The 23,815-nt window shown below is 41.9% G+C and overlaps 1 protein-coding gene across 1 annotated transcript in view; it reads left to right on the forward strand.

Moving 5' to 3' along the window:
* MALRD1 (MAM and LDL receptor class A domain containing 1) overlaps positions 1-23,815 on the forward strand; it is a 558,112-nt gene that overhangs the window by 54,496 nt on the left and 479,801 nt on the right. The window contains exons 5-6 of the mRNA XM_082259425.1: positions 6,520-6,617; positions 23,195-23,365. Coding sequence (XP_082115551.1) covers positions 6,520-6,617; positions 23,195-23,365 — 269 coding nt within the window. The remainder of the gene's footprint in view (positions 1-6,519; positions 6,618-23,194; positions 23,366-23,815) is intronic.

The following is a 23,815-nucleotide window of genomic DNA, read 5'->3' on the forward strand; positions in this document are numbered from 1 at the left end:
CTAGAGGATGCCGAGGGCCCTCAGGCAACCCTCATAAAGTCTGTTTCTGATTGTTTGGTCAGAGACATTCACACCAGTATCCTGCTGGAGGTAACTTTGCAGGGCTCTGGCAGTGCTCATCCTGTTCCTCCTTGCACAAAGGAGCAGATACTGGTCCTAATAATGGGTTAAGGATCTTCTACGGTGCTGTCTAGCACTCCTAGAGTAACTACCTGTCTCCTGGAATCTCCGCCATGCTCTTGAGAATGTGGTGGGAGACACAGCAAACCTTCTGGCAATGGCACATATTGATGTGCCATCCTGGAGGAGTTGGACTGCCTGTGCAACCTCTATAGGGTCCAGGTATCGCCTAACGCTGCCAATAGTGACACTGACCCTAGCCAAATGCAAAACTAGTGAAAAACAGTCAGAAAAGAGGAGTATGGAGAAAAAATTTTAGTGGCCCCCACCTGTAAAACCATTCTGTTTTGGAGGTTGTCTCATTGTTTCCCATCTAGTGCCCCTGCTGTTAATTTCATTAACACCAAAAGCAGCTGAAACTGATTAACAACCCCCTCTGCTACTTAACTAACTGTTTAATATCCCAGGAGTTTAATTGATGTGATGCTATACTCTGAATAAAAAGTGTTCCTTTAAATTTTTTTGAGCAGTGTACAATTGCCAACTCAAAAAATTGGCATATGTATCAATGTACAGAGCTGAGCTGAGGGGTGGGCAGCCTTGGGCCTATTAGGAGAAGTGGGGTAGCAAAAAAGGGCCAGACCTGCAATCTATTCTGTTGAAGTAGTTCACAACTCATGGAGGGGTGGGGGGGGGGGGGGGAGAATGCCAGTACTGACTACTTATATCCGTAGCCAAAAAAATGAACACCAATTATGGTTGATGCGGTGTTGCCAACCGTCAGTATTTTTACTGGCAGCCAGTAAAAAATGGGCACTTTTCTCCTGCCAGTAAATGCCAGTGACAGGAAAAGGTTGCCAGGAAAAAATATGGCTGTGACTCTCGGCTCAGAACTGTGCATGCTCAGTTCCAGTCCAGAGCTGCTCGAGATCATTCGAGTGCCTGCTACAGTTTGTTTGGGCAGTGCTGGTGGGGGGCAGGTCTGGCGGAGGCAGTGCCTCAGTGTTTTGTGTGATGTCATGGTGCAAGGGAGCTGAGCGGAGTGGCCGGAGCCGAGCGAGCAAGGCAACCCGGGAGTGGGACTATCAGTGTTGTTTGGACTGGAGTGGACTAAAAGGACCACCTGGCATGGAGAGAGACTGTCATTGTGACTCAGGAGAGGACGTGCATCGTGTTGGTGAGATGTCATCATCATCTGTGCTGCTCCACACTACTCTCACTGGGAGAGTCAATTTCATGTGTGTGCACCTGCTAATTCTTATTTCTTGTCCTCCTGAGTTCTGTCCCTGAGCTACTTACTATATTGAAAATAAATTAAGAAATATGTATTTTGCCTTAAATTACATCACTAATTGCATATTATACTTATTTGTAGCTTAAATACTGAAATTTGCACTTAAAACTATACATTTGGTAACTTTTGGAAATGCCACTAAAAACTTGGCTGCGCCAGTAAATTTTTGGTGTCGTGTCAGTTCATTTTAATTGGGTCGGTTGGCACTGGGTTGATGGGCAAAGGCATGGACTAAAAACCTGTTACCCAAGGGCAAAAGAAATTGAGGCACGCATATACTGTACAGAATCTGTCTGCTTACCCTTGAAACATTGGTGTTTCTCCTTATATTAAAATTCACCTAAAAGTTCAGTCACTGTTTAGCCTAGCAGCCTCCCCCATGAATGGGGTATATGAGATTTTGCAGCATGGTATGATGTAATAATTGCTGTCTTGGACTCCATTAAAAAGATTTCCAATTAGTGTCATAGTTTCACTATACAGTAAGAGAGTGAAAATCTGCAATAGGGTCACAGACATCAATAAAATGCAGAGAGGGCTCCTAGCCTTTTCTACTTTTCTGAAAAAAAAAAAAAAAACTTTTATTGCTGTCTGTGTCCTTGTTGTAGATTTGATTTATTTATCCAAAACCAGTATAAAAGAAAAGTGGTGGGAAAAAGCACTTGTAGGTGTAACCAATAACTTTTTGCATATTTTTTTTTTCCAAATACTTTTTATTATGTTTTTCCGAAAACAACAGAGAAATACCATAAAAGACAATAAGCAACAATAGCAACATACAAGGTCAAGTGTGTGACTCTTAGGCTCCATTCACACCAGCGCGACTTGTCAGGCGACTTGTCAGCCTGACAAGTCGCGCTCCCTCGCGGTCCATTGACTGCTACAGGACCCGTTCTAATAGGAGCGACGCAAGTTGCTCCGACTTAGAAAAAGGGTCCTGTACTACTTCGGGGCGACCTCGGAGCGACTTGCATAGACTTCCATTATGTGAAGTCCATGCAAGTCGCTCCGATGTCGTGGTGCATGGGAATGCACAAGTCGCCCCCGAAGTAATACAGAGTCGTGCCGCCCCAGTGTGAACGGGATAACCAATACCGTTAGATTTGTTGTAGAAACAATCATATCGTGGTGAATACTTATGTGTAACAATAATGGGTAGATTCCTAAAAGGATCAAAAATCAACCATAAAGAGAACATAAAGGCCCGTACACACATGCAGATTGTCAGCCGAAAAGATTCGGCCGACGACCGATCGGCCGATTTTCGGCTTGTTAGTATGATGCTTCCGACAGCCGACAGCGCACTTTCGGCCGAACAGAATCTGTCATGCAAGCATTAAAATTTTTGTATGCCGACACCAGAACGGCCGATTGTTCGCCAGTCAGTACAGATTTCGGCCGACAGACAGCAGATTTGCAAGACTGGGCATGCTCAGAAAAGAAAAAACACAGGGAAAGTTAACCATCACATGACATCACTTCTGCAGTCGGCTGTTGTTGGCGGACAAAATTCATGTGCAGTCTTTTGCACTTTTCAGCGGACACGACAGCCCGGGGACAAAAGACGGCCGATCGTTCGGCCGACAATCTGCACGTGTGTTCGGGGCTTTACTCTAATAAAGAGAGTAGGGTGAGTAAGAGGGATAGAGAGGAAGAGAGAGAGAAAAAGAGAAGGAAGAGACAAGCATGGGCAATCAAGTCAAGTTAATTTTTAATAGTTCGGGGGAGTCTGAATCCTAATACGGGAATAGGGGTTAGACGTTCATGCTGGCACCAGTCGCAAAATCGATCTTTCAGAGGCTATAAGACATTTATCAATGAAGGAGATCCATCTGAGGTTAAAGTACGTGAGATGTTGGCCATGTTGTAGAGCCACATCAAGATTTTCTCTGAGAAGAAGCGTCTTGAGGTCAATTTTTATTTCTGTAACGGTGGGGAACTTATTGCATATTAATTACTGGTTTGCATAATGGGGTCCTGGTGGGATCATTTTTCCTACGTGCCTTGTGTCCATGGCTCATGTGGTTTCTTAACTCAGAAAGTTGGGAAGTATGGATAAGAGAAGGAAACTCAAGGTAAGAGTAGTGCTATTTTATTCTTATAGAATGACTTAAGGACTCACTGCTGATGAGTAATGAGACTCTAATTCACTGGCATAGGAATAGTCACCTGCTCTGTAGTTGTGTTAGGACAGGTCAATTATTAGTGTAGGAACTTTGTGAAATAAGCAGGTCTGCACAGTTGCTGGCTTTGACTCCCTTACTGCGAGTGGTCACCTTGTGTTATCATGCAGACTGGCATATAATAAAGTGGAAGGTCACAGACGTACACTGTGTGGGTTTTCAAGCCATTCTTCATAACTCCACGTGAGCCATAATAAAGGTAATAGTATTCACCTTCTCCTTTGTCCTAATCATCCAGAGACTTCACCTCCTCATTACTGACTGATCTTACTTCCAGCTCTCCCTGAACCTGTATACGGCACCAGCTTGTGATCCAGACACTTGCTAACATGGCTCTTCAATTATACATGGCTAAATCTATAATGTATGTCCAGGGGTTTGTCTTGACAATGTATAATTTAGATTCCAATAGAATAAGAAATGCAAAATTTCCTATATTTGATTCAAAAGAAAAAAAAAAAAAAACACTGTATTTTTACTTATATCTTTAGAAACATAAAAATACCAAGTTTAAACATGACTAGATAAAATATATGTATCACAGCAGACATGGTGCTACTTTTTAACCACTTCTGGACCAGCAGATTTCCCCCCTTAAAGACCAGACCATTTTTTGCGATTCAGCACTACGTTACTTTAATGGACAATTGCTCGGTGGTGCGACGCTGTACCCAAATAAAATTGATGTCCTTTTTTCCCACATTTCTTTTGGTGGTATTTGATCACCTGTGCGATATTTTTTTTTTTTTTTTGCGCCATAAACAAAAAAAGGGTGACAATTCTGAAAAAGAAAAAACAATATTTTTCACTTTCTGCTATATAACATTCCCAAATTAAAAAATCTATTTTTTTCATCATTTTAGGCCAATTTGTATTTTGCTAAATATTTTTGGTAAAAAAAAATCCAAATAAGCGTATTTTGATTGGTTTGCGCAAAAGTTATAGCATCTACAAACTAGGGGAAAGATTTCTGTCATTTTTATTATTTTTTTTTTCACTAGTAATGGTGGCGATCAGCAATTTCTAGTGGGACTGTGACATTGAGGAGCACAGTTCAGACCCCTAACTGACATTTATGACACTTTTGGGGGACCAGTGACATTACTACAGTAATCAGTGCTAAAAATATGCACTGTTACAGTAATAATGACACTGGCAGGGAAGGGGTTAACCCAGGGGCGATCAAAGGGTTAAATGTGAGCATAGGGGGTGTTTTCTAACTGTGAGGGGGATGGGCTTATTGGCTCAAAACAGGGACCTGTGTGCTTTAAATAGGAGGAATGATGTTGGGCCATCATTCAACCCGAAACATTGGCTGCATCTAATGGTGGAAAGGAATTGCTGTAAGGGACAGTTCCAGATTTAAGGTAAGAATTGAAGCAAGAGCTGCTGTTTTTTTTTTTTACTCTTACTTTTCCTGAACTGCTTTTTTTTTTAATACAGTATATATTTTTGTATTACAATACTGGAAATCTAATGTGATGCTTACCTGCCGAATGGGTGATGATTCCTGTCTTCAATTAAGAGTTACAACTGGCAAAGAGTCTTCAAGGTCCAACTCACTTAAGCCTCGTACACACGCAACGATTATCGGCTGACCGATCGGCCGTCTTTTGTCCAGTGTTGTTGTGTTGGTTGAAATGTGCTCTTGACTGCACACAAATTTTCTCGGCCAACAAAAACCAACTTCAGAAGTGATGTCATGTGCTGGTTTACTTTCCGTGTGTTTTTTCTTCTCTGAGCATGCCCAGTCTTGCTCATCAGATTTTTGTCTGCCGAAATCTGTACTGACTGATGGAAAATTGGCCGTTCTGTTGACGGCCAACAAAAATTTTATAGCCTGCACACCAGATTTTGTTCGGCCGAAAAGTCGGAGTCGGTTGTCGAAAGCATCATACTAACAAGCCGAAAATCGGCCGATCGGACTTTGGCCGAAAATTCACGGCCAACTATCGATGCGTGTGTACGAGGCATTAGGATTAGCTGCCCCCCTGCTGTGCACTGTGGTTTCAGCTAACAACAGAGATGTAGGTAGCATACAGCAGAGGATTAGGCATCCAACACATAGGAAGTAGAGAATACAAATTAGTTGGTGGTCACCACCCACCGGACAGGTATCAATTAGTTTTTTTGTGTAGCGTGCTTTTGTAAAGAAAAAAAATAGCAGTGACAGATTCACTTTAATATCAGGATTACAGGTTTTCTTTTAAAGGCATACTGCAGTGAAATCAAAAATGTAAACCGTGAGCTGCTTAGAGTGAGCACAGCCTACTGTCTCTGTTCATCCCCTTTTTCACCAAGGATTGCTGTAGAGTTCCATTCCATTCCACTGCATTGCATCAGTAGTTTGATGATCTGAGGACCCCTGCTTGTGATGCAGAAGAGGAATTCCCAAACACACGTACTGCAGGTGTCTTCCTTTATCTCCTCAAAGTCTGTTCTAAAAAATATGTTAGGACTAAGAAGTTTCTCACTTCCACCAATCACATTCAAACCTCCCTTGGTGATAAAAGAAGCAAAGACAGAGGAATCTACTCAGTAAAGGCTTCAGGAAGTGCACTCCCAGTGAACCTGTGAGGTGTTTTCTGCATTCTGCTTACAGTGGATTCTAGAGAACTCACACTGAGTGAACTTTCAGATTTTAGTACAGCTGCAGTCTACATTTTAGCTTTCTGTGGGATTTCACCTATTGCCTGGACTTACCAGTTCGAATAGGAAATAGCTTTGCAATCCTTTCTTTTTACTGTTTTTTTTTTTGTTTTTTTTTTTACAGTACAATAGAACAATATATGCAGACAATCGTGCTGCAGAATTGTTTGCAATCATTGTTAAATAACACTAAATTTCTGCATCCTATTCTTACAGCTTATGTACGGCATAAGGAAAATATTCCATTTTATAACTGAGGGTTATTTTTTTTAGGAAACTTTGTGTACCTCAGTGCGGGTGGAGAAAGAACAGCCTCTTCCCAGCTGGAAAGTGATTTTTCTGTGAAGCCGTCTACAGCTGCAGTTTGCCAGGTTAGACATTGTGTTCTCTGCTCAGAATCAAATTTGACATTATAAAGCTGGAGAGTGAAATAATGAAGTTTGTATATAGTAATCATTATTATTATCATGTTCAGTTATGGCTGTGTTAACTGTTGTGCTGTAATTTGTGTTTTTTCCACTGAGAAATATTTGGGACACGCTCAGCTTCCAATTCTTTTTATTTTAACAGTATAGCAAAGTTTAAAAGCATCTAAAATCTATCAGCCAATGACCATTTCATGTGAACAAACTCACGCCTTCTCAAGGCATGAGATATATATATATATATATGTATATGTATATATATATATATATATATATATATACAGTGGGTACGGAAAGTATTCAGACCCCCTTAAATTTTTCACTCTTTGTTATATTGCAGCCATTTGCTAAAATCATTTAAGTTCATTCTTCTTCCTCATGAATGTACACATAGCACCCCATACTGACAGAAAAACACAGAATTGTTGACATTGTTGCAGATTTATTAAAAAAGAAAAACTGAAATATCACATGGTCCTAAGTATTCAGACCCTTTGCCGTGACACTCATATATTTAACTCAGGTGCTTTCCATTTCTTCTGATCATCCTTGAGATGGTTCTACACCTTCATTTGAGTCCAGCTGTGTTTGATTATACTGATTGGACTTGATTAGGAAAGCCACACACCTGTCTATATAAGACCTTCCAGATCACAATGCATGTCAGAGCAAATGAGAATCATGAGGTCAAAGGAACTGCCTGAAGAGCTCAGAGACAGAATTGTGGCAAGGCACAGATCTGGCCAAGGTTGCAAAAAGATTTCTGCTGCACTTAAGGTTCCTAAGAGCACAGTGGCCTCCATAATCCTCAAATGGAAGACGTTTGGGACGACCAGAACCCTTCCTAGAGCTGGCCGTCCGGCCAAACTGAGCTATCGGGGGAGAAGAGCCTTGGTGAGAGAGGTAAAGAAGAACCCAAAGATCACTGTGGCTGAGCTCCAGAGATGCAGTCAGGAGATGGGAGAAAGTTGTAGAAAGTCAACCATCACTGCAGCCCTCCACCAGTCGGGGCTTTATGGCAGAGTGGCCCGACGGAAGCCTCTCCTCAGTGTAAGACACATGAAAGCCCGCATGGAGTTTGCTAAAAAACACCTGAAGGACTCCAAGATGGCGAGAAATAAGATTCTCTGGTCTGATGAGACCAAAATAGAACTTTTTGGCCTTAATTCTAAGCGGTATGTGTGGAGAAAACCAGGCACTGCTCATCACCTGTCCAATACAGTCCCAACAGTGAAGCATGGTGGTGGCAGCATCATGCTGTGGGGGTGTTTTTCAGCTGCAGGGACAGGACGACTGGTTGCAATCGAGGGAAAGATGAATGCGGCCAAGTACAGGGATATCCTGGACAAAAACCTTCTCCAGAGTGCTCTGGACCTCAGACTGGGCCGAAGGTTTACCTTCCAACAAGACAATGACCCTAAGCACACAGCTAAAATAACGAAGGAGTGGCTTCACAACAACTCCGTGACTGTTCTTGAATGGCCCAGCCAGAGCCCTGACTTAAACCCAATTGAGCATCTCTGGAGAGACCTAAAAATGGCTGTCCACCAACGTTTACCATCCAACCTGACAGAACTGGAGAGGATCTGCAAGGAGGAATGGCAGAGGATCCCCAAATCCAGGTGTGAAAGACTTGTTGCATCTTTCCCAAAAAGACTCCTGGCTGTATTAGATCAAAAGGGGGCTTCTACTTAATACTGAGCAAAGGGTCTGAATACTTAGGACCATGTGATATTTCAGTTTTTCTTTTTTAATAAATCTGCAACAATGTCAACAATTCTGTGTTTTTCTGTCAGTATGGGGTGCTATGTGTACATTCATGAGGAAGAAGAATGAACTTAAATGATTTTAGCAAATGGCTGCAATATAACAAAGAGTGAAAATTTAAGGGGGTCTGAATACTTTCCGTACCCACTGTATATATATATATAAAATCATCCTAGAGAATCGCCTATAATACAGAATCAATTCTAACTCCAAAAAACATGCTGGTAGGTTAATTGGATCCTGTAAAAAAATTGGCCCTACTATGTATGTATAAATGTGAGTTATGGACCTTAGATTGTAAGCTCCTTGAGGGCAGGGACTGATGTGAATGTGCAATGTATATGTAAAGCGCTGCGTAAATTGACAGCACTATATAAGTACCTGAAATAATAATAATTATGATGGCGACATCTATTTACTTACAATCACATACAGTCAGGTCCATAAATATTGGGGCATCAACACAATTCTAATCTTTTTGGCTCTATACACCACCACAATGGATTTGAAATTAAACAAACAAGATGTGCTTTAACTGCAGACTTTCAGCTTTAACTTTAGGGTATTTACATCCAAATCAGGTGAAGGGTGTAGGAATTACAACAGTTTGTATATGTTCCTCCCACTTTTTAAGGGACCAAAAGTAATAGGACAGATTCACAATCATAAATCAAACTTTCACTTTTTAATACTTGGTTGCAAATCCTTTGCAGTCAATTACAGCCTGAAGTCTGGGCATAGTCATCACCAGACGCTGGGTTTCATCCCTGGTGATGCTCTGCCAGGCCTCTACTGCAACTGTCTTCAGTTCCTGCTTGTTCTTGGGGCATTTTCCCTTCAGTTTTGTCTTCAGCAAGTGAAATGCATGCTCAATCGGATTCAGGTCAGGTGATTGACTTGGCCATTGCATAACATTCCACTTCTTTCCCTTAAAAAACACTTTGGTTGCTTTCCAGTATGCTTCGGGTCATTGTCCATCTGCACTGTGAAGCAGATTAGATGGCGGCAGGTCGGATCAGTTTTTCAGCTGGAATGAGGTCCTAACTACTTTAATTCATTATTTAATTTATAATTATCAGATGAGCTTTGTCTCTTGAAGGAAGGCAGGTGAGAACACCAGGAGAGTAATTAATTTAGTGGCCATAGTCAATAGAATTGAAGCGCTCTTAGTTTAGACGCTTAAAAAAGCCTTTGATAGGCTAAGGTTGACCATTTTTGTTTACATCCCTTGAGCATCTGGACTTCTGGGGGTCTTTCTATATAAGGCTCCTTCTGCCTCCATTAAAACCCCCTTTGCTACTTCCTCTCCCTTCACTATCTCTGATGGGACGAGGAAGGACTGTCCGCTTTCTCCACTGCTGTTTGCTCTGTGCATGGCACCTCTTGCAGCCCAGATTCGCCGGGATCCCAATGTTCTTGGGGTCTTGATTAGGGGACGAGAGTTTAAAATTTCCTTGTTTGTGGATTATATCTTACTCACCTTAACGCAACCTCGAGTAACCCTTCCTAATGTTCATAAGCTATTAGATGAGTTTGAGCCTTGTCTGGCTATAAGGTTAAACCCTCTAAGTCAGAATCTCTGCCGCTTAACTACTTTTCGACCAGCCACCACACATATAATGTGGCAGGTCGGGTCTATTACGCAAAATGACGTACCTGTACAGCGGTTCGTGTAATAGCCAGAGGGGGCGCGCGCGCACTGCCGGAGGTTCATCCACATGTTGATTGGCCAGAGGGGGAGCCAATCAGCGGGTCCGGCAGAAGCGATGTCTGCTGGCCACCTGCGATCGCTCCCCATAGGGACATCGCAGGTGGCCAGCAGATTTACTTAGTTCTGTCACAGATGGACACAGGGATCCTGTGTTCCTGCTATTCAGGAGCACAAATCTCTATGTTCATCTAGTGAGTCAATTCCCCATACAGTTAAAAAGCACCCCCTAGGGACACACTTAACCCTTTGATCGCCATGGTGTTAACCCCTTCCCTGCCAGTGTCATTAGTACAGTGACAGTGCATATTTTTAGCCAGGATTACTGTAGTAATGTCACTGATCCCCTCAAAAGTGTTAGTTAGGTGTCCAAATTATCCACTGCAATGACGCAGTCCCGCTAAAAATCGCTGATCACCACCATCATTACTAAAACTTATATAAAAAAAGGCCATAAAAACTGATTAGAAACCCCTGCATGCCTGCACTTTATGTGATAATGACTAAGCCCCTCCCCTTCATGACATTGTGAAAAAATGGGCGGAGCATGGGTGACCTTAAAATTATGCCCCGCCCCCCACCTGGAAAAAGTTTTGCGGACGCCCATGAGTACGAGGTACTCCATGTAAGTATCAACCAAAAACCTGTGTGGCCTCTTCCTTGACTAACAGAGAGCTGGGGTTTTGGGAATCCTTGAGTGCTCTTTAGACAACATGGAGGCACCATGTTTGTAGATCTAGGGTCACTTTAGGTAAAACAAGTTTACAAGTTTCTAAATATTCAGATTCCTGCATTGTGATTGGTTTTCTTTAAGAACCAGTTCAAATGCAAACAGAAAATTGTACTTTTAGATCTTCTAATTATTCACACTACTTAACCGCTTGCCGACTGCCTGCAGCAGATATTATGCGTCAGGCTGGCTCGGCTGTGTGAATCGCCGTACCCATACGTCACTCCTCAGAAGCGAGCGTGGGGCGCATGGTGAGAGCGGAAGCTGATCTGCGGGGCCGGCGGCCGCATCTGCCGCCGGGCACCAGTGATCACTCCCCGGGAAGACAGAATGACAGTCTGCCATTGTAAACACGGCAGACTGTTGTTCTGTCAGCAATCAGCACAGGGCTCCTGTGTTCCTCCTATTTAGGAACACAGGTCTATGTGTTGATTCAATAAGCCCACCCCCCTCACAGTTAGAAAACACTGCCTAGGCTCACATTTAACCCCTTGATCTCCCCTGGGTTAACCCCTTCTCTGCCAGTGTCATTAATACAGTAACAGTGCATATTTTTTAGCACTGATTACTGTAGTAATGTCACTGGTCCCCCCAAAAGTGTCCAAAATGTCAGTTAGGGGTCCCATCTGTCCACCGCAATGTCACAGTCCCGCTAAAAATCGCTGATTGCTGCCATTACTAGTAAAAAAATAAATAAATAAAAATGACATTAATCTTTCCCCTAGTTTGTAGATGCGATAACTTTTGCGCAAACCAATTAATATACACTTATTGGGATTCTTTTTACCAAAAATATGTAGTAGAATATAAATTGGCCAAAAATGAGGACAAATTGTGATTTTTAATTTTTTTTTTCTTTGTCTGTGTTTTATAGAAGAAAATAAAAAATGTTGGTTTTTTTTCAGAATCGATCGATGAGCAGGCGGATGGCAGCTCTGTCTCCGCGCTCTGTGTGGAGACAGAGCTGTCAGGTTCCCGCTGTTCTCTATGGGGGAATCAGATGGGAATGGACCGCCTGTCCATTCTCATCCGATCCCATGCGTCCAGATTTGATGGACCGGATCGGATCAGATGTCAGCGGACATGTCTCTGCTGACATCCAATGCCCTATAGAGATGCATGGGGCATCCATGCAGATCCGCCTGAAAAACTGACAGGCAGATCTGAACGGTCCACTAGTGTGAAAGGGGCCGTAGACTACCTGATCCAAGAGCGGGACAACACTGTGCAATTTCACAGCAAAACAAACAGCATTGTCGCTCTATGGAAAGAAACGGAAACATTTCAGAGCTTTTGGCAGAATCAATATGAACTAAAACTTTGTTACAGGGGCATTTAGACAAGCAAATACTGCTACGGTAATGCTAGTGACAGCCTGCATTATATATGTCATATTTCAATCTTGCCCCCAAAACAAACGCAGTGAAGGATCTCATATCAGCTGCCACTTGAACTGCATCACATTATCTCATATCAACTGCCACTTGGATTATGTCACATGATCTTTTTGCAGCTGACAGTCATAATCTCAAATGTAACTTGCTTATGAATTAAACTAAGTTTCTTCACTCAAAATGTATTATTATAGCCATTTATTGCTCGTCCAATAATAGATATCCCAACATATTATTTCATTAAAAGCATTATATCCACATTGTGCTAGCTCCTATATTTAGGGTTTATCTGCATCATCCATTTAATGTTAATATAATCCCACCTAGAGTGGTTCTGTGAGCCTGATATATGGACATGTTTGCCATAATCCATCATGTGATGAAACGCCCCCATGAAACAACATCACCCAAAGTGATCATTATCTCACTTGAAAGGCAATGAAGCATTTGATAAATAGGGGCTGTGGCGAGAATGTCTTGGGTTATTTATTTCCTTTGTCTCTTTGTTACCAATGGAAGAATGTAAAAGACGTGGCCCCAGATGTTGTCCAGCAGATAAGAATACCAGGAAAAAGTTCTGCTGTTCATGGTAGCAATTGGAATACTCTAAAAATATGCAGATACGATTATGTGTAAATTAGGCAAATTTAGCATATTTAAACTCTTTCAGCAGTAGGAGGCATTAAAGAGGACCTGTCAAGGTAAAAATACAGGCGCTCATGTTATCAACCTCTTTTTAAAGGGCTGCTACCTTTATTCTTGTTTCAGAACTTACAGTGACTGATCCAGAAAAAGCATGATATTATTATTATTCAGGATTTATATAGCGCCAACAGTTTGCTCAGCCCTTTACAACATGAGTGCAGACAGTACCGTTTTGATACAGTTCAATACAGGAGGAATCAGAGGGCCCTGTTCATTAGAGCTTACAATCTAGGAGGGAGCGTCAAGTGATATAAAAGGTAATAACTGTGGGGGGATGGAGAAAATAAAAGAACAGTTGTCGGATAGGGGCAGAAAAAGCTTCTATGAAGAGGAGGGTTTACAGGGATCGTCTAAAAGCAAACAGAGTAAAAGATAGTCAGACAGATTGGGGTAGGGAGTTCCTTAAGATGGGAGATGCTCGGGAAAAGTCTTGGAGGTGAGGAAGGGGGGAGGTGATGTGGGAGGTAGATAGCAGAAGGTCTTGGGTGGAACAAAGAGCATGATTGGGTTGGTTTTTTGATACTAGGTTTATGATGTAACTGGGGGCAAAGTTGTGGATGGCTTTCTAAGTTGTTGTTAGTATTTAATAATTTAATTTATTGGGTGAGCGGAAGCCAATGGAGGGATTGGCAGAGAGGAGTAGCAGATACTGAACGGTTGCTAAGGTGGATGAGTCTGGCAGCAGCATTCATGGTAGACTGAAGGGAGGATAGCCTATGTAAAGGTAATCCATTAAGGAGGGATTTTCAGTATTTGAGGCAAGAGATGACCAGGAAGTGAATTAGAAGCTTAGTGGTGCCATTTGTTTTGGAGATATTTCATAGGTTGAGGCAGCAGGCTTTGGACAGTGAATAGATTTGGGACTGAAAGGATAGTTTAGAGTCCAAGAATACACCTAGAACCTTCGCATGCAGGAATGGGTTGATAGTTGTGCCATCAACCTTGACAGAGAAATCAGGGGAAGAGGTATGTGGGGAAGGAAATATTAAAGTGTTTGTTACCCCAACATTTCATATTCCTGATATATGCCTGCTGTACCATGTATTTGTATGACAAAGTATCCTGTTCTCTTTGTATTGCTTCCTTTATGTAAAGTCCCTGGTGTTCCTGAAAGTACTTCTGCTTTCCTATTAGAAACTGACCACACAAAGCTGGAGAGCACACTGTGGTCATTTCTCTAGCTATGCCGGGAACTCTCCTCCAATCATCAGACTTGCCTTTCATTTCTATGGTAAACTTAAAGGATTGTTTTACAAGGTAATCATTTACAATCACTAAATCTTCAAATAGGTGAAGTTAAAGGGTAACTAAACTTTTGTGGGGAAAAAAATCAGCAAATAAACAAAAAAACAATATAGCGTATACAGTTGCAACACAAATCATATTGTAATCAAATGTTTTTAAAAATTACCTAACCTTTTCAATCTGCAGCTGTTGTAATTTTCTGAAAATGCAATGCAATATGGCAGAATGTATACTGACCACACCCCAGAAACATCATTTCCTGCTTGTGTGATTGGCTCACCAATTTTCCCAGAAGTCTGCCTAAGATACAAGTCAGATTTCTGGCATCCCCTGCAACAAAAATGTCATTTTTGGTGAGATGCTTCCAATAGGAACACGTCTAAAGGGATGCAAGCACAGCAGCTTGCCTCATTAGAACCCTGCAGCTGCCACAGCTGATAGATAATTATGAAACCACTCCCATTTGACCCACTCAGCACAGAGGAACAAACAATGATTTCTGCAGAATAACAAAAGGTAGGAATTTACAACAAAGTTTGTTAAAATCCCTGCAATGCACAGAGATCACCCAGAGGGGAATGTTTTTTTTCTCAACAAAAGTGGAGTTATGCTTTAAGTCTCCCGACCTGCAGAGCTTGATCTAGTTATTGAGTCACAGGCATTGAATCAAATATGAGAATTAGAGCCCCACAGCTTGAACCTTTATTAAACCAACTTGGTGTTGATGGCTCCAATATTGCCTCCCATATTGCCTCTCACCAGACTGCCTTGGGAGTTTAAAACTTCAGGCATAAATAAAATGACTGCAGTGCTTTTTTAAAACAACAATTTTTAATGAAAACAGCTTTAGTACCAAAACGTAACTTTGTATCACATTCTTGCAATCAGAAATGGTGAAGGAGGGGCAGCATTAGAAGGAGATAGTGCTTAGTGATAGGAGGAGAGCGTAGAGCAGAGATTCTCAAACTACGGCCCTCCAGCTGTTGAAGAACTACACATCCCATGAGTCATTGTAAAACTCTGACATTCACAGACATGACTAGGCATGATGGGAATTGTAGTTCCTGTACAACTGGAGGGCCGTAGTTTGAAGACCCCTGGCGTAGAGTAACAGAGAGATGAACATCAGTCTATATTCAGTGATTGGAGGATAGAGCAGATTAACAGAGAGATGAGCATTAGTAGATTCACAGGGTGTGGAGGAACAAGATATACTGTATGTAGCAATGACTCTCTCAGCTGTTGCTGCAATCTTTGGGTCTTCCAGCACTTTCCAGTGGTGACTCTTACCTGGACTTGTCAGCTCACCGATACACCAGTAACAATGCACATCATTTTATTAGGGCAAGAACAAGTCCCGCAAAACGTATATTTGTAACACAGATCACAGCAAGGCTGACATGTTATAAAACAGTGATGGTGAACCTTGGCACCCCAGATGTTTTGGAACTACATTTCACTTGATGCTCAATTACACTGCAGAGTTCTTGAGCATCATGGGAAATGTAGTTCCAAAATATCTGGGGTGCCAAGGTTCACAATCACTGTTATAGAATATCAAAGTAATGAGCAACACAATAGTCACAATAATATTTGTTCCATTAAATTAACTGTGAAAGGCCCGGCCAGAACACATTAGACTAAATAAAGGAAGACAGTTTATCAACTTTTGCAGCAACTGCATAAGTAAATATGATCACATTAAGGAAGAAGAGCAATAGCAAGGTGGCCCATCTTGCGTATTGCATAGTGTCTAACTACATCACTATATCATGTCTAACTACATCACTGGCCAGTGGGAGAACTGTTTTAAGTCTGTTGGAGGTGGTGCCTTTAAATCTAATAAAGTGCTGACTCTCAATGTGAGAGTATTTGAAATCCAATTGAACAGTTCCCGAAGCATCCTGGGCAGATTATTCTAACCAACCAGCAAGCAAGATTAGTACTAATGCAGGTGGCCAAAAGGCCTCTCGAAACTGATGATGTAAAAGTGTCCTTGTGTCGAGAGACCTTTACCACAAAGGAAAGGTAAAAAGCCACACCATAGTATAGGGCTACCATCTCAAACTTGCCCCTGTTGGATCATGGAGCATCTCCCTTTCTGGAATTCAAAGTCCAGGCTACACCAAATTTCCATATTCAAGATCTTTGCTCCTCTTCCCTGAAGTCAGGCTGCACCTTCTACCCTCACTCTCTCTGCACAACACAATCTCCCAGTCTGCTCCCTGCTCCCTGCAGCTCTGCACACAGTACTCCTCTGGTTCCCTTTCTAGGCTCTCTACAGTTCTACACAACCTCCAAACACTTCTCCCTCTCCTCCTTTGTCTCTCCCCACCCCACTGTCCAGCTCATCCCTCCAGCAGCTGGATACAGAGGGATGAGCTGCAGTAAAATCACCAGAAAGCCTGGGCTGTGATCACCAGCACCTTAAGGGGGCTGGCAGCCATTGATACCGTTCGCTCGCCCCCCCCCCCCTCCTCTTTCCTGGCCTGCTAGGCTGCATGCTGGAAAAGAGGTCTGGTATTTTTGGGGAAACCCCACACCATTTTTAAAAAAAATGTTTCAGGGTACCCCGCAAAATCCATACCAGACCTAAGGGGGGGGGGGGGACCCAGCATCATTTAAAAAAAAATGTATTGCCGAGAAAATTCGGCAATGTTTTTTTTTTTTCAGCTTATAACTTATCCGTTGTTAAGGACGCGACGGCTGGCTTCTAGGCCCCAACCTATTAATTGTGCACTCAGTAGGTGAACATCCCGCCGAGCGCACAGAAAATTCGGGTGTTTGGGCTGAACTTATGCTTGTCCTGAACTGTTCACCCATCCCTACTGGATAGACAGAAATACAAATAGTTTGTCATGTATTACAGCTCCATTATAAGTAATTAAACTTTATATTTTTCTATTTGCCTGGAGTTCAGATTTTAATGCAAGTGTTTATTGTTAAAGCCCAGGCAATGTACAAGGAGAGGAGGTTTTTTTTTTTTGGCTAGCTGGAGTCTACAGGCTGATTCTTGAGCGTACCCGGGAAAGATGATGGGATTGCAGTGCATTCTGTCTCCCCAGGACAGTATTGTTAATATAAAGAGCTACAGCAGCAAATTATACCTAACATGGGCGGCATTATGGTTTCAATGGGCTCTCTGACCATGACATTAGACTTCACATTGTATCCAGATGCCTCCACTACTTAATTGCTGAAGTCCAGTGTAAGCATTAGAAGAAAAGAAGATACAGCCGGCTGCTACATAATGATCACAGCAACCAATTTCATGTCTGAATATCACACAGTGCTGCCATTGGGGGATTTGTCATCCGTTATTGTGGCTGATACTTTTAAAGGGGGTAGGAAATGTTGTTTACCTGTGCTGCACGAAGCCTCCTCGGTGTACACAGAAAACACATTATAGAAGGTACTCAGCTTAGTCACCGTCTATTTCCTATTGAAGTCTTGACGCTAACAGTAATGAGAAAAGTAAAACAGCAAGGCCGGGGAAGGAAGCAGAGGCGAATTCGCTGTGCCTGGGAATAAAAACATAACCTCTTTATTCCAGAATGAATTATTCAAAATATTAATGCCGCAAATCGCACATTTCTGGACGAAGGAGGGAAATCCCTACTGTTTATTGAAATTGCTGAGGCCTCTTCTGCTCATCCGTATTTAAATTCTCAGCCGGTGTTTGGGGTGATGATTTCTGTTTTGTTTTCACACTGCGATGAGTTGTTCTCTGACTAAATGTGTACGATGACAAATTGTTTTAGAATAATAGCTGGTGATGCCTGAATTACTTACTGTTTGCTTCTGTTGTTTGCTAGCGCGCAGGAGATAGAAGTAACCCTTAAAGTAAACCTGTGCTGTGGGTAAAGCAGCGGCAGAAACTTTCAGTATATAGCAACATTTTTATTTAGTTGTTACCCCCCCTAATTATAATTACCTTACCTATTGTGTAGGGCTGAAACAACTAATCAAATATGATCGTTTATAAAAATAGTTGTCAACTTTTAGTTGGTCAGCCGATAAGTCATGTGTCTACCTTTTATTGTTTGCTACACTGAGATGTTCGTTCATTAAACAAGGATTTTGTGTATCTGTAAACCCACAAATATCAGTGCAAATGTGCAAATAAATTGTTATTGAAATCAATTTTTCAATATCTACAAGTCCATGCATAAATTAATAAGAAGTTTTTCTTGTGTAACAAAATATATGAAAGTTTAAAAAAATATTATTTTGTGAAAAAAACATCCGTGCAAATTCCTTTTTCTTGAGTAAATGTGCAGGTGCTCCTATTTATAAAATACAAATATGGTGACTGGTAAAGTACAGGTGCTTGAAGCCTTCTTCCAGTGCAGTAATTTATACGATGTGTAACTTACCAGATGAAGTGGGTCTCATATATCTTATAATATTGAGACCAATCACGCTTAATGGTAAGTTCCCTTTAAGATCCTCCTATGCCGTGGGCTCTCTCCTCAGCATTCCATAAGGCAGCTCAGGTAATAGCAAATGGGAAGAAGAAAAATTCCAGATGGTGTAATATTGTCAAGATTCAAGGTTTATTCCAAAGAATTCAAAGGCTTAACAACGATTTTCAGCAGGTTCCAGCAAGGACCCAATGTGCTGGTGTCCGTGACATTCAATGCAACCATGCAGAGTGGCTGGCGGAGGTAAATCCGGCTTGCGTTCCAATGGTAGGTCACGTGACTTACGTTGTGCAGTCCACATCCTGATGCGTTTCGTCACATCCGGTGACGTTCTCAAAGGCTGTGAGAACGTCCGTGGTCACACCACGGACGACCTATCCATGTACTTTCGATGCACTTTATCTTGGGATGTCTGTAAGTGTAATTGCTTTATTTTTACTAATAAACTGTAGCAGTATTACACTATTTTCCGCTCCCTTTTGGTTTATGTTCATCATATCCGAATGAGAGCCAGTATATCAGCTACCATATCACACTGGGGCACCCAAAGTCATCGTATGGACTCGAATATCTACTATAGACCATTTACAGCCTTGACGATCTAGGTACTGTATAGTACTCTATGTCCTCTACTTCTGGTGAGCGCAATATAATATCTCCTGTCGGTGTTGGGAATTCACGTGCACCACAATCACCTATTTTAACATTTTGGACACTATTCCCTTCACTTCATTAGACACTGGGATTCTTGTTATGGATACATCACCATGGACTTTATTCGGACACTTATAATTGTGATTTTATACAATCCTGTTATTTAGTAAGTGACCTTCCTCATTTAATGAGTGACTACTGCTTCTTTTTTGTATCTCCTTGCACAAAGGAGCAGATACCAGTCCTGCTGATGGGTTAAGGACCTTCTATGACCCTGTCCAGCTCTCCTAGAGTAACCTGTTACCTGTTTCTTGGAATCTCCTCTATGCTCTTGAGACTGTGCTGAGAGACACCGCAAACCTTCTGGCAATGACACATATTGATGTGCCATCCTGGAGGAGTTGGACTGCCTGTGCAAACTTTAACACCAAAGCAGCTGAAAACTGATTAACAACCCCTTCTGCTACATAACTGATCAGATCAATATCCAAGGAGTTTAATTGACTTGATGCTACAGTATCTCACAAAAGTGAGTATACCCCTCACATTTTTGTGAATATTTTATTATATCTTTTCATGTGACAACACTGAAGAAATGACACTTTGCTACAATGTAAAGTAGTGAGTTTACACCTTGTATAACAGTGTAAATTTGCTGTCCCCTCAACATAACTCAACACACAGCCATTAATGTCTAAACTGCTGGCAACAAAAGTGAGTACACCCCTAAGTTAGAATGTCCAAATTGGGACCAAAGTGTCAAAATTTTGTGTGGCCACCATTATTTTCCAGCACTGCCTTAACCCTCTTGGGCATGGAGTTCACCAGAGCTTCACAGGTTGCCACTAGAGTCCTTTTCCACTCCTCTATAACAACATCATAGAGCTGGTGGATATTAGAGACCTTGCGCTCCTCCACCCTCCATTTAGGGATGCCCCACAGATGTTCAATAGGGTTTAGGTCTGGAGACATGCCTGGCCAGTCCATCACTTTTAACCTCAGCTTCTTTAGCAAGGCAGTGGTCATCTTGGAGGTGTGTTTGGGCTTGGTATGTTGGAATACTGCCCTGCGGCCCAGTCTCCGAAGCGAGGGGATCATGCTCTGCTTCAGTATGTCCCAGTACATGTTGACATTCATGGTTCCCTCAATGAACTGTAGCTCCCCAGTGCCGGAAGAACTCATGAAGCCCCAGACCATGACACTCCCATCACTATACTTGACTGTAGTCAAGACACACTTTCCTTTGCACTCCTTACCTGGTTGCCGCCACACACGCTTGACACCATCTGAACCAAATAAGTTTATCTTGGTCTCATCAGACCACAGGACATGGTTCGCGTAATCCATGTCCTTAGTCTGCTTGTCTTCAGCAAACTGTTTGCAGGCTTTATTGTGCATCATCTTTAGAAGAGGCTTCCTTCTTGGATGATAGCAATACAGACCAATTTGATGCTGTGTGCGGCATATGGTCTGAGCACTGACAGGCCGACCCCCAACCCCTTCAACCTCTGCAGCAATGCTGGCAGCACTCATACGTCTTTTTTCCAAAGACAACCTCTGGATATGACGCTGAGCACGTGCACTTAACTTCTTTGGCCTACCATGGCGAGGTCTGTTCTGAGTGGAACCTGTCCTGTTAAACCACTGTATGGTCTATCCACCGTGCTACAGCTCAGTTTCAGGGTCTTGCCAATCTTCTTATAGCCTAGGCCATCTTTATGTAGAGCAACAATTCTTTTTTTCAGATCCTCAGAGAGTTCTTTGCTATGAGGTGCCATGTTGAACTTCCAGTGACCAGTATGAGAGAGTGAGAACGATAACACCAAATTTAACACCCCTGCTCCCCATTCACACTTTGTCACATGATACCAGGGAGGGAAATGGCTAATTAGGCCCAATTTGGACATTTTCACTTAGGGGTGTACTTACTTTTGTGTGTTGAGTTTTTTTGAGGGGACAGTAAATTCACACTGTTAAACAAGCTGAACACTCACTACTTTACATTGTAGCAAAGTGTTATTTTTTCCGTGTTGTCACATGAAAAGTTATAATAAAATATTTACAAAAATGTGAGGGTATACTCACTTTTGTGAGATACTGTACAACAACATGCTTTCAATCGTATATTCAACAACAAATAGGGGTATATAAGAGTTGTTCATAGGGTTTACATGCACTTTAGGTATGTTGTCAGTCTGACAATGTGAGACTGACAGCGCTATAAAACAATAGAGCCTTAACTGACTTACACAATGCCTTATAATTATACCCCGTGTGCCTCTCTGGGCCTCTATTTATCCATAAAAAGCTACTTTATTGCCCTATAATTGTAATAATGGAAAAACATATCTATCTTGGATGAAGACAAATACCTAACGGCTGGAGTGGAATGAGAGGCAAAAGTACTTTACTGACCCCCACAATTACCTCCGTCTTTTATAACTCTTTGCTCACCCCTTGGTTGCTCTCCTTATTTGCTTAACTCCATTCTTTCCACCCTTTTCCCCAGCACACACCTTAACATTATAATCCCATCCTTAAGTAACCCCCCCCCCCTTTCTTACCCTTTCCAGTACTTCAAAGTCCAACCTACCCCCCTCCCTATACTACTAGCCTTAACTATAGGATGCAGAATGCCCCTGTCCTAAAACCCTGTTTTTTCCCCTTTGTTCTCATCCCTGGTTACCTGTTTCATTTGTTATAAAATAAAAATTCTAATCCATAGGATTGTTACAGATAGAGAGCTGATACTGTTTCTCTGACTTCGTAACCAGCCAGTAATAACATGTGACGTATATCACAATGTTTTAGCTCCACAGTCACCAGCACAATCACCCAAATGGATATTGTTTGATATGCATTTCGGATGTCTGTGGAAAATCCATTATGCATCTTGTACTATCACCTCTTTTTCATATGCAGGTGGCCTCATTGATATATGTACAAAGAATTAGAAAAAAAGAAGAAAAGTTTCACTAACCCCCCCTCAATCACCTCCATCTTTTATTACTCTCTGCTTACCCCTCAGTGGCCCTTTTTATTCTCTTAACTACATTATTTCCACCCTTTTCCCCAGCACACACCTAACATTATAATCCCATTCTTAAGCAACCCCTCCCCCTTTTTACCCCCGTTCCAGTACTCCTGAGTCCAACACACCCTCCTCCCTATACTACTAGCCTTAACCATAGGGTACGGAAGGCCCCCGTCCTAAAACCCTTTTTCTTCCCCTTTGTTCACTCGCCTGGTTACCTGTTTGAATTGTTCTATAATAAATAGAAACCACCACCCAAATGGATATTGTTTGATATGCATTTCGGATGTCTTTGTGTGAAATCCATTATGCATCTTGTACTATGAACAAGCAAAAAGTTGGGGGACCCACTGACAATGGGGTACTTTGACGTAGTGGTGGGCTTGAGCACGATATGGCCATATGGTGGGACCAAATCCCCATTTTTATTTATGGATTGTCTTCATATTTGATAGCCATTTCTTTTGCATGTGTGCGCTATTCTTTTTTTAATATGCATGTCGCTTGGTTGATAGCTGCACCAGCTTTAGAAATACATGTTCAGGGTTTGCTCCCCCAACTTTTTGCTTGTTCATCTTGTACTATGACCCCTCTTTCATATGCAGATGACCCGATGATATATGTATGTACAAAGAATTAGAAAAACAAGAAGAAAAGTTTTAAAGTAATAAAACATGTAGCCCTGGGCCCCCCCCCCCCCCAATTGATGCTCTAGGCTGGGTTTCACCATAAATATGCCTGAACTTCTTTTAACCAGCTTCATTTTTATAAAAAAAAAAATGCTGTTTGGGGCTATTGATATGAATAATATATGCAGTTTCGGATTGTTTTTGTAAAAAATCTTTTTTTTTTTTTTTTACAGATTCAGTTTTGGTACCAGTTGTCAGAACAATCAAAAATATCCGTCTTGAAAAAGGCAGTTGTGAGTCAGGATTTGCAGTTGTTACAGGAATTTAGCGGTGGTACAGCGAGCAGATGGACAAAGGCCACAGTATATATTAAGAATATGTTGGACTCGGGAGACCCAGCTCAGGTAAGGAGTCACTTATCCAACCATATGAAAATTGTAAGTGAATTGTATACGCATAAATGGCTTTGATTTTACTTCTTTTTATGACAGCAAATAACTAAGTGCTATGTACCAGGCCATACAAAAGAGGTTATATAATTTAAAGAAAATAACACAGTGGAGGCATACTGTAAATGTGCAGAAATGTGTATGTTCCACAGTCCAGCTCAGACCACTGGAGCCCAGTCTTGCCCTGGAACTTCCTCTTCATGAGCAGGTCAGATGGTACAGTACAGAAGAATCAATGCTACCCACTCCAGCCAAAACATTTTTTGAGAGGGAGAAGTATATGAGGTCTAGGTACTATTCTGCCCACCGACACAAACATCAGGGCATATTTCCTGCCACTGACATCCAGGGGCTTACTGGAAATTTTCAGCCCAGGGGGCAGGTACAAACCAGAGGCCCATGGTG

Source organism: Pelophylax lessonae, assembly GCF_965119305.1.
Source record: "Pelophylax lessonae genome assembly, chromosome: 5".
Classification (NCBI taxonomy): Eukaryota; Metazoa; Chordata; class Amphibia; order Anura; family Ranidae; genus Pelophylax; species Pelophylax lessonae.